This window comes from Zeus faber (genome assembly GCF_960531495.2).
Source record: "Zeus faber genome assembly, chromosome: 4".
Taxonomy (NCBI): domain Eukaryota; kingdom Metazoa; phylum Chordata; class Actinopteri; order Zeiformes; family Zeidae; genus Zeus; species Zeus faber.
This window is the reverse complement of record NC_137191.1, coordinates 16,853,468-16,869,177: the sequence shown is the minus strand read 5'-3', so window position 1 is coordinate 16,869,177 and position 15,710 is coordinate 16,853,468. Positions and strand designations below refer to the sequence as shown.

The following is a 15,710-nucleotide window of genomic DNA, read 5'->3' as shown; positions in this document are numbered from 1 at the left end:
CCTGACCCCTCACCCCGCTCCCACTCCATCTCCAAGCACGGCAAATTAATTAAAATTTCCCTGTGATGGTATCACAGCACATCTCTGATGAAACCAGAGGAGGAGGAGGGGGGGGGCCGGGGGAATCAATCAAAATCGTCCCCGTCGCCAACGTCTGCCGCTTCTTTGGCAGGCGGAGAAGAGGAACAAAACAGCCACTAAGGCACTTCCTGTGGGCGGGGTCGGCATTTCCTGCGCCAGGGGCTGCAGCGAACTTTGCTAAATAATGTCATTAATCATGGCGCTATTATCAGGGCTCACCTAAAAGGAAAGGTTTTGACACGCATAAACAACACACACATAATGCAGTGCATTTCAGCCCGGAGGTAAGTCTTCCGCTGTTTTACTCTTTTTCCCTGGTGAAAGGTAGATCATATCACCCGCTTGCTTTTCTCCCTCTCTTTTCCTCTCTGCACGAACAATAAAATTACATTTGCATCAGCTGTGAGAGAATTTGGTTGGATGATTTATTGAAGCAATCAACACCGCGCCGGCCAATCCGTGATCTGCTAACTTAAAAGCGAGAGTGAGACCGAGTGTGAGTGAGTGTGAGTGTATGTGTGTGCGTGCGTGCGTGCGGTGTGTGTGGTGTGTGTGGGGGGTAGATGGGCGAGTGTTGGATTGGGAGAAATGGCCTGGGCCGGGGACCAAAGGGGGAAGTGGGGCATAAGCTGTGCAGCGGGGCAATCACCAAGATTCTGCCTTTGATTAGATTACCATTAAACAACGCCCTGACAGATATGACAAATAGGTGCATTAGAGGCTGTCATTCTCCTGCTCGGCTCTCCGGCTCCCACTGCCTCCAGTTCCTCAGTCTCTGGACGCCAAAAACCTCTCCTCCCCTGCTTGTGTCCTATGAATCCCGGCGCGCGCATCGCCGCCGACACCCGAGCGGATGTGTAATCTCCCTACATTACCGTTTTTGTGGAGAAGTGGCGTGATTAATGGGGAGTAAGTAGGGCAGAGGAGAAGGGGAGTAGGAGGAGGAGGAGGAGGGGGTACAGGAAAGTAGATGACAGACTCTGTTCCTTTCGGAAATAAAACTGATAAAAGGGCCCCTGCGTCGGTGCGAGTGGTGTCATTAATCAGCTTCTGTATCAGATCTTTGTTGTTTTGTTTTGTTTTTCCACACGCCGCTTAAAGTAGTGAAGGCAAACACTGGCTGAGGAGGAGGAGGAGGTTATTGTCTGTTTGCCCCATGTGTGCAGGCATATAGTTGTTTGTGCATACGGTGGGAGTATGTTTCTGTAATAAATAAAAACAAATTTTGCAGCCCATGATATCCGCTGTGTTCCCTTTTCCAGCCCGCACTTTGCTTGCTAATGCTAAGCAGGCGCCCCAGAGCGCTGTCCTGACATCCCGGATCATTGATCTGCCCACACCTGCTTATGATCCCTAAATTAGTATTCATGAATCCTCCATCGGCCAAATAAACTTGGCAACAAAACACCCACAAGACAACGGAGGAGGAGAGGGATAATCAATGCAAAGCAGCATCAAATCGACATCATGCCTCCTCATCGGTTTGGCCCCGGCCACAGGAGCCGGCTCTCCAGGTCAAAGGTCACCTGGACGGGTCGGCCACCCTTGACCCACAAACCAATATCTGCAGCCAATGATGCCTTCTATCTGCTTTCCCTGCCCTCACTCAGGGGCGGGGGTGACAGCGGAAGGGGCCTGAAGGTGGGAGCACCGGTGCGGAGGGCAGATAAGGTGCCGGCCCAGGTCCGTGCTCGCGCCCGGACTCTGGATTTACTGCACTCTGGGTGCGGCCGATAAATCAGAAAGGTGAAGAAGAGAAGGACGGGGAAAAGATGAGAGAGGAGAGAAAGGTGGAGGTGGAGCGATAAAGATGCGAGACTTGCCTGCGAGCAGAGCAGCATGACCAGTTCCACCACAGAGCTGCTGGACTTCATACACACCAGACCTGGACGGACGCGGAGAGAAGGCGATCGGGATAAAATAAGTCAGCGACCAAGAAAAAAATGTAAATAAAATAAAATCATAGCTGGGTTTTTGTCACTTTGCAAGGCTATAAATGTCCCTACATATAATATCAAAGCGCCCCATATGCACTCGCATGGAGATGACCCAACCTTCTGCCATCTGCAAGAGAGTAGATACTATTGATGGACCTAATGAGTGGACATGATGTTACTGTAAACTAATACATATTTGGACCTTGTATTACAGGCCTGGACGTGCTGAACATATGTCACATTGATTCTTAATGGTGAGCCCTGGGCTTTCAGAGGGCAGAGGGCCCGCTGAGTGGCCAGAGGGCCCGCTGAGTGGCCAGAGTCTGCTAGAGAAGGAAAAGGAGAGAGAAGCCTTTTTTTTTTTTGAAGTTGGGACGATATGACACACCAAGCACACACACACCAAGCACAGACACACACACCCACCCACACCCACACAGACGCCTTCTATTCAGGCCCCCATGCAGCTATCAATCAACTTTCCATTTTGCTTGGTGGCAGCAGACATCCCAACACTCCTATTAGTGGCCTAGCCTCTGACCCGGCCCCCGAGAAACCTTCATCACCACGACTGGCACTCACCTCAATTTACACTCAACACGCAATTTGATTAACATCAGCGCAGAAATGTATTTGCATTGATATAGGGATACAGTTTTTAAAATATTGGGGGTGGGATGAAAAAAAAAAAAAATCTATCCAATCTAATCTATGGTTTCAATTTCTGAATCAATTTGAAAATTGAAATATCGAAACCTTGAAAGTTCTGCCACCAATTTCCGCTTCTTTAAATACCAGCATAGACACAGATTATTTTAAATATATAATTTGCTTAATTTGACTTGAACCTGTGATTTGGGAGCAATTCTCATGATGTATAAAATATCAATATATCTTCACAGAATCGTATCGTGAGCCATCTCATCCACATCGGATTGAATCGATATTGAATCATATGTTTCACCCTATGTATCAAAACAATTATAATCGTGAGATCCTGCCTATATACAGTATATCTCATTATTTTGGTATCTGTAAAAGGGGGCAATTTTAATCTGGAGATGAAACAACCTACTGCATGTACTCTATTTCTAGCACCTGAGAAGAGGAATTTCCTCCTTGGAATACCTTCTCATGGTATAATGATGAGGGCTCGTGGTGGCATCAGATTATGCTGTAGATCTGGGTCTGTGTGATAAAGCACTGCACAAATAAACCTGACTAGACTGTAATAAACACTATAGTGTAGAAAAAGGGAAAAACAGCTTTTGGGGGGGGCCTGCATGCGTCTGTATGTGTTATTGTACTCACTGGTGCCCTCGATGAGGAGCTCCTGCCCGTGGCTGCCGAGGAGCGTCCGAGAGAGGAAGGGAGCGAAGTCCACGAAGATCTCCCTCAGCAGCGGAGCAGCTTTCTCCAAAGCGTGCTCCAGACGCTCCGAGATGCTGCCACCAGGACACACACACACACACACACACACACACACACACACACACACACACACTCACACACACACACACACACACACACACACACACACACACACACACACACACACGTTATATTGCCCACACCCAAAAATAAAGAATAAACATGGATAACTGTGGCAATTGATCACTAAAGTGGTAGTTGGTGGGTTAATTTTGAATAATAATAATAAATAATAAAAATTATAATAATAATTATTATTAGTATTATAATTATAATAATAACAAGAAAAATAATAATAATTATTATTACTATTATTATTATTATTATGATATAAATTTGAACTATGGCATTGATGTTTTGGACAAAGTTTAATGAGAAATGTATAACTTAGAAATAAATACATTTGTTACTTTATCAAGACTGATCAGGGTTCAGCATTGTTTTGCATTATTTATTTAATTAACCATTCTTCACAACATTGTATATTATGTATTAATATTAAGAGACGAGAAAGTCTCACAAATTGACGACTGTTTATTTATTGTCAGGCATACATATTCCACTCTCTCTCTCTTAAGCATGAAGGGCAAAGCTCTGGATTTAGACCCCGATAAAACTCCACTCCAATTCTCGGAGTTATGTTCACGTTATATATTATTATAAGTGTGATAATCACAATGTTATATGTATTATAACATTCAATGTTATAATACTGCTACATGTGCGCGCGACGCACATGTAGCAGCCCCCCGTCCAACACTCCAGTTCATTCATTCTTTTATGAAGGCGTGTAAATCTCAACAGATTTCTGTCGTTAAAATTTCTTTGTAATCCGCAAAGTCTGATTGTTAATTCCTTGTGTCAATTTTGTTTTTACCACTAGTCAAAGGTTATGATTTTAAATGTACAGTAAGTGTTGGGTTTTCGCTGCTTAGGGCACCACACTGGCTTCACTTGAGGAAGTAGGCTGTTCAGTAAGATCCCTCATGTAATTCTGGAAAGATTTTTTGTCATTTAAACAACTCGGAATAACTTTACTTTTAAAAAGCCAAATTACTAAGAAGATAGAAAAGAAAAGAGAGCGGAGGAAGGGGGGGGCATGGGCAGCTCTACTGAAATTTTTGTTTAAATAGTCAAACAAAAATAGAAAATATATATGTGGCGGTCATCTGATCAGCCTTTATACCGATTGATCACATTCTTTAGAATGAATATCGGCCCATCTGTGAATAGCCCCTCCTCTCCATGCACACTCTGAATCAAAACATGATCATGTGCAGGATGTTTTATGAATAGCCCCGGATCTAAAAAGGGCCCCATCTAAAAATAGATATTTTTTCCCAAAATAATAAAAAATATAGCTGCAGGCAACAATACACAGGGTCCAGTTTAGTTCGGTACATATAACAGGTTTCAAAGGTTTCGACGTTCCATAATCGGAGGTTCCCAAATGTGCGCTCTGTGATTAAATACAGGGACGTCTGGAGCGAACCGAGGGACTCTCTACGACTGTCTCAGACCAGGCGTCACTGAAAATCGTGGATTCTCTCTTCAATCGCTCTCCTTTACAAGGTCTGTACAGTGCTGTCACGGTTATCCACTGCGGTCTCGTCTTGCAACTTGGTCGGGTTGCGCTGAGGAAAACCTGTCCTGATCGAGGGTCACGCCGAATCGGCGGTGCCCCCTGCGAGGTCGGGGAGGAGGGACGCTGATTTTTTTACATATATTAAATGTTTTTGAAATAATTTATGAATAAATGAAGAGGTTTAGTTTAAATGAAGTATCTCATTTAAGTCAGAGTTTTCCGAGTTTTCTTTAAACACGGTACCGGCTGAAGTTATCTGTGTAGAGCTGCTTTCACACATGCACTGCAACCCTGTAATTATTCGGACATTACGCGGAGGAGCTGTATGTGTGAAGGCAAATGTCCAAATCATTTGGACCGGACATTAACAAGACTTAACCCCGCCAGCACACTAGTACAAGGTCTGTGTAATATCCGATTGAGCGGTATGTGTGAACAGAGCAGGTGATTGTCCGGATGATTCACAGTGAGCGAGTGGGCGTGTCGCGTGTGGATGATGTCTATCATGCGACAGTTATATATCATCGTGCTGATCTTCGTTAGAGCATAGCTGCTTCGTAACTCTTTCTGCATTTCTTTATATTCCATTCCATTCTTTCGTTTATATTGCAGATAGGTGCGAATACATGAGTATTCGAGTACATGAGTAATACGAGTATCAACACCAAAAAATATAAGTCAGTAGCCTTGTCCGCTGTCTTCAGTGGGCTAAAACTCCGCAGCGTCATTGCGCGACGTAATGCCTCCTGCACGCTCTTCCCAGGCACCGACCCTCGTCTAAACCCAATTGAGTATTTCCAGGTAGTGTGAACGCGTCTGACACGGACAATCTCCGGTTGTTCGCGATATGTGTGAAAGGGCAACTCCGCACAATGTCCGGACTTGATTATCCGGACATTGTCCAGAGTTCATGTGTGAAAGCAGCTTAGGTGTCGCACTCACAAGTGGCCGGAGACGAATGAGTTCTAAGAGACGAAGCTTGGACGTCCAATGATGATGTCACAGTCGTCTGAAACGTCCCGGTTCTAAAGAGACTTCAACCACATCTCTGTGTACTGCCGTTGTCGTGTTTTAGATACATTTTGCCCAAGAAATGCCAAGATTCCCTCTGGGCTGGACCCCGAATAAAAAAATAGCCCCTGATCTATTCATCTGTCATTCCGATCATGCATTAAAACGCAAGTACGTTTTGGGTCCTCTGTGTGTCCTCTGAGGGAGCGATCAGGGTGCAATTTGCACCCATGTCTCCCTCTCCATGCGTAATGGCGACATTGGAGAGGGCGCAATCATGTGTCCTGTTCTTCTAAATAAAGCAAAAAAAAGATTGTGTTTAAATGTAAAGGTGTTCAATTTCACAAAACAAAAAAAACACCCCCCCCCCCCCCCGTCAGCTACCACCACAAATAGAATCAAATTCTGTGGGAAACACTACTGACGATGCATACATTATTCCTATTGAGAAACACATTCCGGACAGAATTTATTTTTAAGAAAATATTTTTCCAGTCATGTAGAACATATCTTAAAATAATAAATAGTACAAAACACACAGCACAGGATCCAGAGCATCTTCACAGTATAAGAAATTACAAAATAAATACATTTTAACAATAGAATAGGAGTCTATGTTAATCGCAGATTCAATGTGTGTATGCTTGGGTGTGGGTGTGTGAGCTTGTGTGTCTGCAGGAAGATGAATCACCTCATACTGGGGGCCGTGTGCTGGGTCATGGGGGAGAGCATGGCGACAGATGGCAGGTTGGTGCTGGTCGGAGTCTGGCCTCCTGCTGCAGGGACAAACCAAAGAGTCTGCTGTTATAACACAAACGTGTCACACACACACACGAAACATGCAACACAGATATGAACACACCCAGACACAAATGCAAGCGCGCGCGCATTCACACACACACACACACACACACACACACACACACACACACACACACACACACACACACACACACACACACACACACACACACACACACAACCACACCCCAATACATTACAGCACCGGGGGACATGGTGCAGCCATAAATCTGTGCTGAGACGTGGCTCTATGAAATAATACAGTGGTCTCCATTCAAATGCAGAGAATAGCTGGCGATTTATGGTCTAATAGGACAAGTGTGTGGTAAGTGTAGTGTAATTTTATGTGTAGATAGTGGATGATGTATTCCCACCACTATATGTCTTCCCATCCAATTGCAATACAGAGTGTAGAGCAGGTACTGCATTTTGGAAATTTAAGGATACACTCATACCATTATATTTATTTTATCTTTAGTAATGAGTAAAATCATAAATACCAAGTACTTACTTTTGGGTACTTGCCAATACAGATTACCAACACAAATACTTTTTTTTTTCCCAGTTACCATAATAAAGAAACGACTGTTTTTGAAAACCACGTGCGTGCATTGTTTTCCGGAATTGATTTATTTGCTGCTTTGTTCAAACCACCGTCCGTGCTACCAAAAACAAATCATGAAATGGGAACTCTGCAGCTACATCCCACTATGCCGGCTTTAGGTGTCGCTATCAGAATAATAAGTACAAGAGCGCCGTATCAGACTTGGTTCAGTGTCTCAGTGACTTTACTTCTGATCCTTCCCTCAAATGAACAGTTCTGCACCTGTGTTGGAATTTGGAATGGCAGCAAATTGGGAAAACAGAACAAAAAAAAACATAAAAAACAAAAAAAAACATTAAATAAATAAATTGTTTCATTAAATCATTCCACAGCAACATAACCCCTTTGGGAAATTTTAGTGACCGTTTAATTATGCAACTAAAAAGGTACTTTATGACCTTGTTCTGGAGACTGAGGCACAGAAAGGTACAGAGTCTGTGTTTGACTGATCTGGCTGTAAATCCACTTCATTGTGCGTCATAAATAAACTAATGCCCAGTAGAATATGGAGGAGGGAGATCCTCTGGTGTTTCAGCAGCCTTGTTTTTCCACCAAGCGAGGTCTCCAAGCAGGGATAACTCTTACAGCATGACAGCCACTGGAGTACGGACTGGTATGTGTAAGTGCGTGGTTCTATGTATGTGTGTGTGTGTGTGTGTGTGTGTGTACTTCAGCTCCCTCTGGAGCTGAAGTAGCTCCTTCAAACACAGATGAGTAAATTAACTCATCTCCATTAGTCCTCCCACCACCCTGCTCTCTCTCTCACACACACACACACACACACACACACACACACACACACACACACACACACGCACACACACACCAAGCAACCAATGTATATGGCTAAAACAAGCCCTCTCCATATCTTCTTTGCCTCTTGCTCTTGTTCAACAACACAATGCTCAAATGTGCATATAGAAGGGTGTTTTTCTGGTCTGGGTCGTGCCCCGCAGGTGGTTTGAAGGAGATTTTAATTGGGCCGCCAAATCAAATTGCAGAATATCTTCCAAAAGATTTTTAAGATTAAATCTCTCTTTCTCACACACACACACACACACACACACACACACACACACACACACACACACACACACACACACACCAGAATAAATATTTTTAAAACTCCTAAGCGCATTAATCCAAGCTAAACATATAAATTCCACAGCCAACCAGACTTTGCATTCTTTTAGCAATGATAAATCACTAGGTCTTTAATTTCTGATGGTTGTAGTGAGTTTCAAACTAATTTGGAGGATAGATAAAGAAAGGGAGTGAGTGGGTGTGTGCGTGCGTGTGTGTGTGAGAGCGTGGATGTGCGTGGGTGCGCGCTCACTCACCAGCAGCCTCGGCGGGCTCGGCTTCGCCTGCGGAGACCACGGCCACGCTGTTGACCGGCGTCCCGCTGGACGCGGAGGAGGAGGAGGCGGCCGATGACGAGACGGTCGGGGGCCCAGAAGAAAAACCAGACGACAACAAGGACCCCGATTTCTTGGGGGCGACGACGACACTTCTGTGGAACCAGGGGAGACGTTATCGACCGCTACTATCGTGAAGCAACGATGCCGCAGGGAAAAGTTGGCAGCGGGCCCCTAAAGACGTACATGTGCACAAGATGTATGGAAGAACACCAACTCAAACCACGGCCCATTAGACGAGTAATTAGGGGGCGATTTTCCTGACACGCAATATTCTGGAAGGGCCACATCCATCTTCCATCCAATCAATAGGCAACGCACAGCAACCCAGACTAATATGCTCAGTGTTTGGCTTGTAAAACCACATCTTTATTTTCTAGGAAAATATTGGCTTACAGACAGTAATTTTTCAATATGACATTGTCTATAAGTTCAACAAACGGGTCACTATTGCAATGATCATTAAACATAAACATAACATGAACATAAAAAGGTATATTTAAGTACAGCATATGAGTGTGTTTTCAATGAGGAGGGTTGATATACATCAGAGTGACCATCTATCCATCGATGGAGTTATGTTCCATAGAAAGAACACAGAGCTAGGGCGCAGTAGTCTGGGGTTGGATACCTGCACTCAATACCTGTAGAGAGCTGGTTTCATCTCGAGTTATTAAGAAACATTCCTATAAATAGCTGGGATGTCCTGGCAGGGTGTTCTGAAATTCCCGTACAATTTAGAATAAGTACACAACTCTTTATAAGAGGGATAAACCTCTTGAGAAGAATCACCTCGTTTTCAAGGGCGTCCTCAACACATAGCTTATCAACGGCAAATAGAATGGCTTTAAATCCAAGTAGAATTGTCTAAAACCTTGCATTAATCAAGCTGTGATTGGGTTATACATCTCATTGCCACATAGATACTGCTCTACATAGATACTATCATGATGTTATTGCAGCACCAACGTTCTAACTGTGCTTTTAGTTCTATGGAAGAAATCGATAGAAAATTTGGGATCTCCAAATAATCTGAAGGTTGACATTATAGAGGCCTTAAGTCAGTGATTCTCAACCTTTTTCAAGGACCCTCAGTTGATAATACACACTAGGAAACACTAGGGTTTTGTCTTGATTAAGTTATAGGTGCAACAGGATATATTTTAGATATCCGTACGCCAACTAGGATCTCTGTGCAGATGTTAATGATTATTATTGTTCCCTCAGTAAAGCCAGGGAGCTGAGCACAAATGTGGGCGGCTCTGGCTTCATTTGACAAACTTGGATCCAACTCCCTTACACACAATCTGACAATCTGACGTGGGGGCCGTGGAAACGCCCCGGCTGCGCGGCGAGGTACTCCGAGGCGTTCTGCTCCCGTCCGGTAGCGCCGTGGACGGGAGGGGAGCAGCATGCAGATAAGCTGTCAGTGCAGCCCGGGGCTCTGACAAACCACTGGCCATATCAAAGAGAGGCCGGCCCCGCTTATCAGCGCTGACACGGGGAGAGCCGGCTCTAATCGCCGGCCGCTGCCCCCTCTCCGAAAGCGCAAAGCCACACATGCTTACACGCCGCGGCGCACGCACGGCACATGCACATCATGTTCAAAGACGCACCGTACATTAAAAACGAGGAAGGGGAAAAGAAGAGAAAGGTGCGTTGCTATAAGCGTAGAGACATATGGACCTTATATGCTTTACACAGTGTTTCACATGCGCTTCGATACAAAACATAAAAAGCACTGACACATCGTCCCTCCGGCAGGCAAGCGCACACACACACACACACACACACACACACACACACACACACACACACACACACACACACACACACACACACACACACACACACACACACACACACACACACACACACACACACACACACACACACACACACACAAGATAGTAGGCTCTGGCTGCCTATAGCACAGACAGGGAGCTGGCTGCGGAATCAAAGGCCGCTCTCGCTTGATTTAGGATAGCAGCTCTGATGTATTAAAAGTTAATGTGGATGTTAAACACTGACTGCTTTTGACCTTGGAATGATCTACGGTTCAGCCACGGAGACCACAATGGTTTGAATGTTGTGTATACTATATACAGTGCGTTATGAAGCCTCCACACTAAGCAGCCTGGTGTGGTGACATTATTCTAACACAAAGGAGAGAGGGGACTGGTTACGTCAGGCAGTGATCGTGAAATCAGTCAGTACTAGCTCTGTCAGGGATAGCCATGTCAGTGATAGTTACATCTGTGAGTCATTTGTGACAAAGAAACATCTTGAATTGAGACAGTACTACCACTAGTTATGTCCGTGCTTGTTACGTCTGTGCTAGTTGACTCTGCTCTTTACGTCATTGCTAGTTGAGTGTGTTCTAGTAACGTCAGTGATGGTTGAGTCCCTGCTAGTTAGATCAGCCTGTGCTCGTCACGTCTGCGCTCGTTACGTCACTGCTAGTTGAGTCGGTGCTGTTGCCCAGACAGGGGGACAGGCGGACGCATGTGGCCGGTGGTTTCTGTCCAGACGGCGGGGGCGAGGTGGTGCCGCCATTACTCACTGCGTGCAAAACTGATCCTGCTCCTTCAATGGGGACACTGGGAGGAATGCTGGAGTGTGTATGTCCACACAGATTTGTGTGTGCGTGGCTGTGTCGACGAACAAAACAAGTCCATGTGCATGTGCGCGTGTTTAGCCTTCCATCTGTTCCCCAGCCCGGGCCCAGTGAATTATTAAGCAGCTCATTAGCCACACTTATCGTGAGTGGAACGCACCAGTCGATTAATCAGCCATCAGCGGGCCCGTTCAACCCACAGTCACAAGACGGTGCGGGCAGTGTGTGTGTGTGTGTGTGTGTGTGTGTGTGTGTGTGTATGTGTGTGTGAGACAGAACTGGTCTCAGGGCTAAATTATTTAAAGGTTTTAACCTCCATATTCCCTCTCAGCAAACACTTACATTCCAGTAATCTCAGCTATTTCAGGTGAGGCAAGAGCAAAGGTGGTTTACTGCCAGTGTTCCTGTGTGTGTGTGTGTGTGTGTGTGTGCTTGTGTGTGTGTTGTGTCCATATGTGTGTGTGGTGTTCATATGTGTGTATGTTCCTGTGTGTGCTGTGTTCCTGCGTGTGTGTGTGTGTTTTGTGTGTTTTGTGTGTGTGTGTGTGTGTGTGTGTGTGTGTGTGTGTGTGTGTGTGTGTGTGTGTTTAAAACAGCTCAATCCTCCTGAGTTCTCTCCCTCATGTGTTATTCATGTGTGTGTGTGGTGGGGGCAGAGGGGAATGGGGGGGGGGGTTTGCTTTGATCTCCCGTTTCCCCCTCATTTCATGCAAACCAGTGCATGTGAATGTACAGAATGATATTTAACTTCCCAATCAACCCCATGACAAGCCGCTGCGATTGGACGACACAAGCTGGAGTGGGAGGGACTTCACCTTGACGACGTCAGTGATTTATGAGGAGAGTGAACGGAGACCCCCGGGCCTCGGGATTCAAACTCCCACAGGCTGCTCCGATACGCAGTGTGAGAATCAGAGCTTTTCAGTCTTATGTTGTACTGTATTGTGTGTGTGTGTGTGTGTGTGTGTGTGTGTGTGTGTGTGCGTGCGTGCGTGCGTTTGCAACATTAAAAGCAGTAAAAAAAATACACTGGAATTTCGCTGTCAGCATATGAAAAACACTAAAATCTGTTTCTTGACTGGTCTGAGCCTCCACATTTCATCCTCAGTCATCAAGTCACGAACCAAATATAATTGAACTGTTCTAATGAATAGTGCGGTAATCCACAATGTGTTTTTTTTTTGTTTTTTTTTAACTTTGATGCGGAAAGGTTGGGCAACAATCGGATTTAATTTGACCAGTGCTCACGACAGCCGTACGACGGTGTGATCCGTGGGACGTGTTGCGATGTGAGCTTGGCACAGCAGCATGGTGCGGTTTCGAAATTAAAGCGCGGCAAGTGAAAATCATTACGCCTCAAAAAACTCAAAATGGCCTTATGACCCAGTTTGGTGTTGAGAACCACCAACTTAAGGCATTGTTTATGTGAAACCAAGCCTTCGAACATTTAATGACTTAATGATTTAATGTGAAATACACCGCCCATCCAGAATGTACTTTGCATCAATAAGGTTGCACAACATGCATGTGGTGTAAAGATCGTAATTTAACAAATAGCCATGGGGCTGCGGCTTTTTCCTCTTCAGTTACTGTACTTGCACCAATGCCCATGTGTCACTTGTTGACATATCAAGTTCAGGTATTAAAGAATAAGTAAGATGTCGACGTGTTGTCTTTGTCCTCTCAGGAGAATGTTCACAATCAACTCATCTCGACTCCGCAGTGGCCAGGAATGCAAACAACTACACGATGTATATCCCAGTGTCTAACACTCACATATTCCGCTGAACCAGAGCAATCTAAATCACCGGCTTGTACAATGACACTGTTTAGCTCTGGTTAGTGTCAGCAAATATTTGCAGACTGGCTGTCATAACAGGGGCACCGCTGGAAAATAGACGGGAGAGATCCAGCTAGTCTGGGCTAGTAAATAAATCAGATGGGATGCTTCACCCCACTGAGCCATTTCGTTTTTATCTGGGGGGGGATCCCTGATTTTCCATACGTTGCTCTCATAAATCTAGCCTCCTCGGACCGACCGAGGAAGAGCTGCGTGTTTTGGCCCGGCGCGTTGGCACAGAATATCAGTTCTGGCTCGTGTTGGCTTCGCTGGTGGACAAACGAGAATGCTGCTGATGTCTGAAAATAGGCGTCGGCCGATTATTGATCCAGCCGATGACCAGAGCGGATATGTTTGCCGATAAGCTCCTGTTTATGTGATGCGTGTCCTCCTCCTGAACTAGGCACCAAGGATCATCTTCTGTTATTGAAGATAACATTAAGTCCTGTCTAATCTTGTATTAAATTGCATATTATCCAATTTCTTGGATAGAGGTTTAATGTCTATAAATACTTAGTAAGTAATTATAATGAGAAACGCTTGGGGCTTGAAAAAAAACGAAATCACAGGGTTTCACAATTCTCATTCGCAATTTGAAATCTGACTTGGTTAACCAATTTTGAAAACCGACGTGCCAAGATAAATCATCTTGCTTGGCGGAAGTTTCTAAACAGGACAGGAATATGCCGTGCTTATTTTTACACGTGGTGTAAAAAAGAAAAAAGAAAAACGGTTTTACAACTGGGAAACCAGACCACAAGGGATGGTTGAGAATGACCCACATGGGTTGCACAAGGAAACTGGGCAACCATTACTGCTGGGCCCCGACGCCAGCGGGGAAAAAATATGGACAAAAAGAAAGGGGGCGGTAAGAAAAGGAGACGTTCACAGCGGATCTAGGTGAGTGGCTGTCGCTGGCTCGGAGGCCGGGGCTCCCCTCGGCAGCAAGCGAGCTGTTAGTCTACGTTCTCCAGCTCTCCTGATGGCCTCTCTCTTCCTACTGTGAGCGCTCAGCGGCCCGGAGCCAGTCTAATCCCCCTGATATGAGAAGTGCCCCGAGTTCTGACAAAGCATTCCTCAGATAAAGACACACGATCACAGAGATGCCTTGGAATTCCCACCGTTGGTTGTGTGTGGGTGTGTGGGTGTGTGTGTGTGTGTGTGTGTGGGTGTGTGCGTGAGTGTGTGTTAGAGAGAGAGAGACAGAGGGAGAGGGGGGGTGGGAGGGAGCAAAAGAGAAAGAGATGGAGAAATGCTTTCTTCAAGACGCGAGCACCTTGACTTGACATCTCCCCTGCGGCGGCATCTCTCTCTATCCCTCTCCCTCTCTCTCCCACCAACTCTTTAGCAGCCTCTCTCGCCCAACTCCCCTTTGTGAAAGTCTGCCGTAGAGACAATGCTCCAAATGGAAACCAGACGGGGGTTCGTCCCGTCTCACTTAGGCCCGTCTGTGGCTAGAACACAAAACCCTTCTTTCCTCACTGCACCCTGACATTCACCCCCCACACCTCCCGTAGGAACGAATCTTTTAGTGCCAGGGAGAGGCCGATATCCAGCAAAGGGCTAGACGGCGAGAGAAGAATAAAAGGAGGGTCATTAAATATCAGTGGCACGGTGAAAGAAAACAGCTTCCTGCCAGCCGAGTCTCACTCCGCGTCTCATCCTCAAAGAGACAAAGTTTCACCGCTTTGATGCCCTTTTCCGTAGAACAGGTACTTTGCGGGGTTGTTTGTTTGAAGCCCTGCGTTGACAGTCTAAAGGAAGAACAACAGAAGCCGGGGCGAGTCAGAGAAAGCCATTCCCCAGCTCAGCCACGTGTAGAGTATCTGATTTTCTAGAGCTTTTCTCTCGATAGGGCCAAGACGTCTCGCATAAAGGGCTGAAGATGGAGCCGTGAGTCCTTTCTTTATTGAATGACGACACTAGAGATCTGAGATGTCCGACGACGTTTTTGTTTTTTTTACCGGGGTTCTTAATGTGTTTATGTATGTAGGCATGGCAGGCACGCCCCACTCACCGGTCAAAAGAACGGAACTGCAGCGCCGGGTCCCTGGTGCCGGCGCCAACGCCGCCGAGAAACGCCGGCGGGAGCAGGCCGGGGTCCACCGTGAGGTCGTCTCCCGGCATGCTCACCAGGCTCCGCAGAATGTCCTTCACATTTTTGCCCTTGGCGTCGTCTGACGCCGCGGACCTGACCTCGGAGGACAGGGTGGACAAGGCCTCCGATATGGCGTCCGGGCCGTGGGCCACGCCGGAGGACGACGACTCCGCCTCGCTCGCAGCGGCCGAGACGTGGTCGTCGCTGATGCCCGAGTCACAGCGGCGGAGGGCGACGCCGTTCTCCAAGTCCAGTCCGCCAGAAACGCCAGCGCTATCTAAGAAGGC

General features: G+C 46.1%; 1 protein-coding gene across 3 annotated transcripts in view; it reads right to left on the bottom strand.

Annotated features, from left to right (window-relative positions):
* lrba (LPS-responsive vesicle trafficking, beach and anchor containing) overlaps nucleotides 1-15,710 on the bottom strand; it is a 151,679-nt gene that overhangs the window by 111,410 nt on the left and 24,559 nt on the right. For all 3 annotated transcript variants that reach the window (XM_079998554.1, XM_079998556.1, XM_079998555.1), the window contains exons 18-22: nucleotides 15,343-15,700; nucleotides 8,791-8,963; nucleotides 6,737-6,821; nucleotides 3,330-3,463; nucleotides 1,905-1,966 (exon numbers count right to left, since the gene is read on the bottom strand). In XM_079998554.1, the coding sequence (XP_079854680.1) occupies nucleotides 1,905-1,966; nucleotides 3,330-3,463; nucleotides 6,737-6,821; nucleotides 8,791-8,963; nucleotides 15,343-15,700 (812 nt within the window). The remainder of the gene's footprint in view (nucleotides 1-1,904; nucleotides 1,967-3,329; nucleotides 3,464-6,736; nucleotides 6,822-8,790; nucleotides 8,964-15,342; nucleotides 15,701-15,710) is intronic.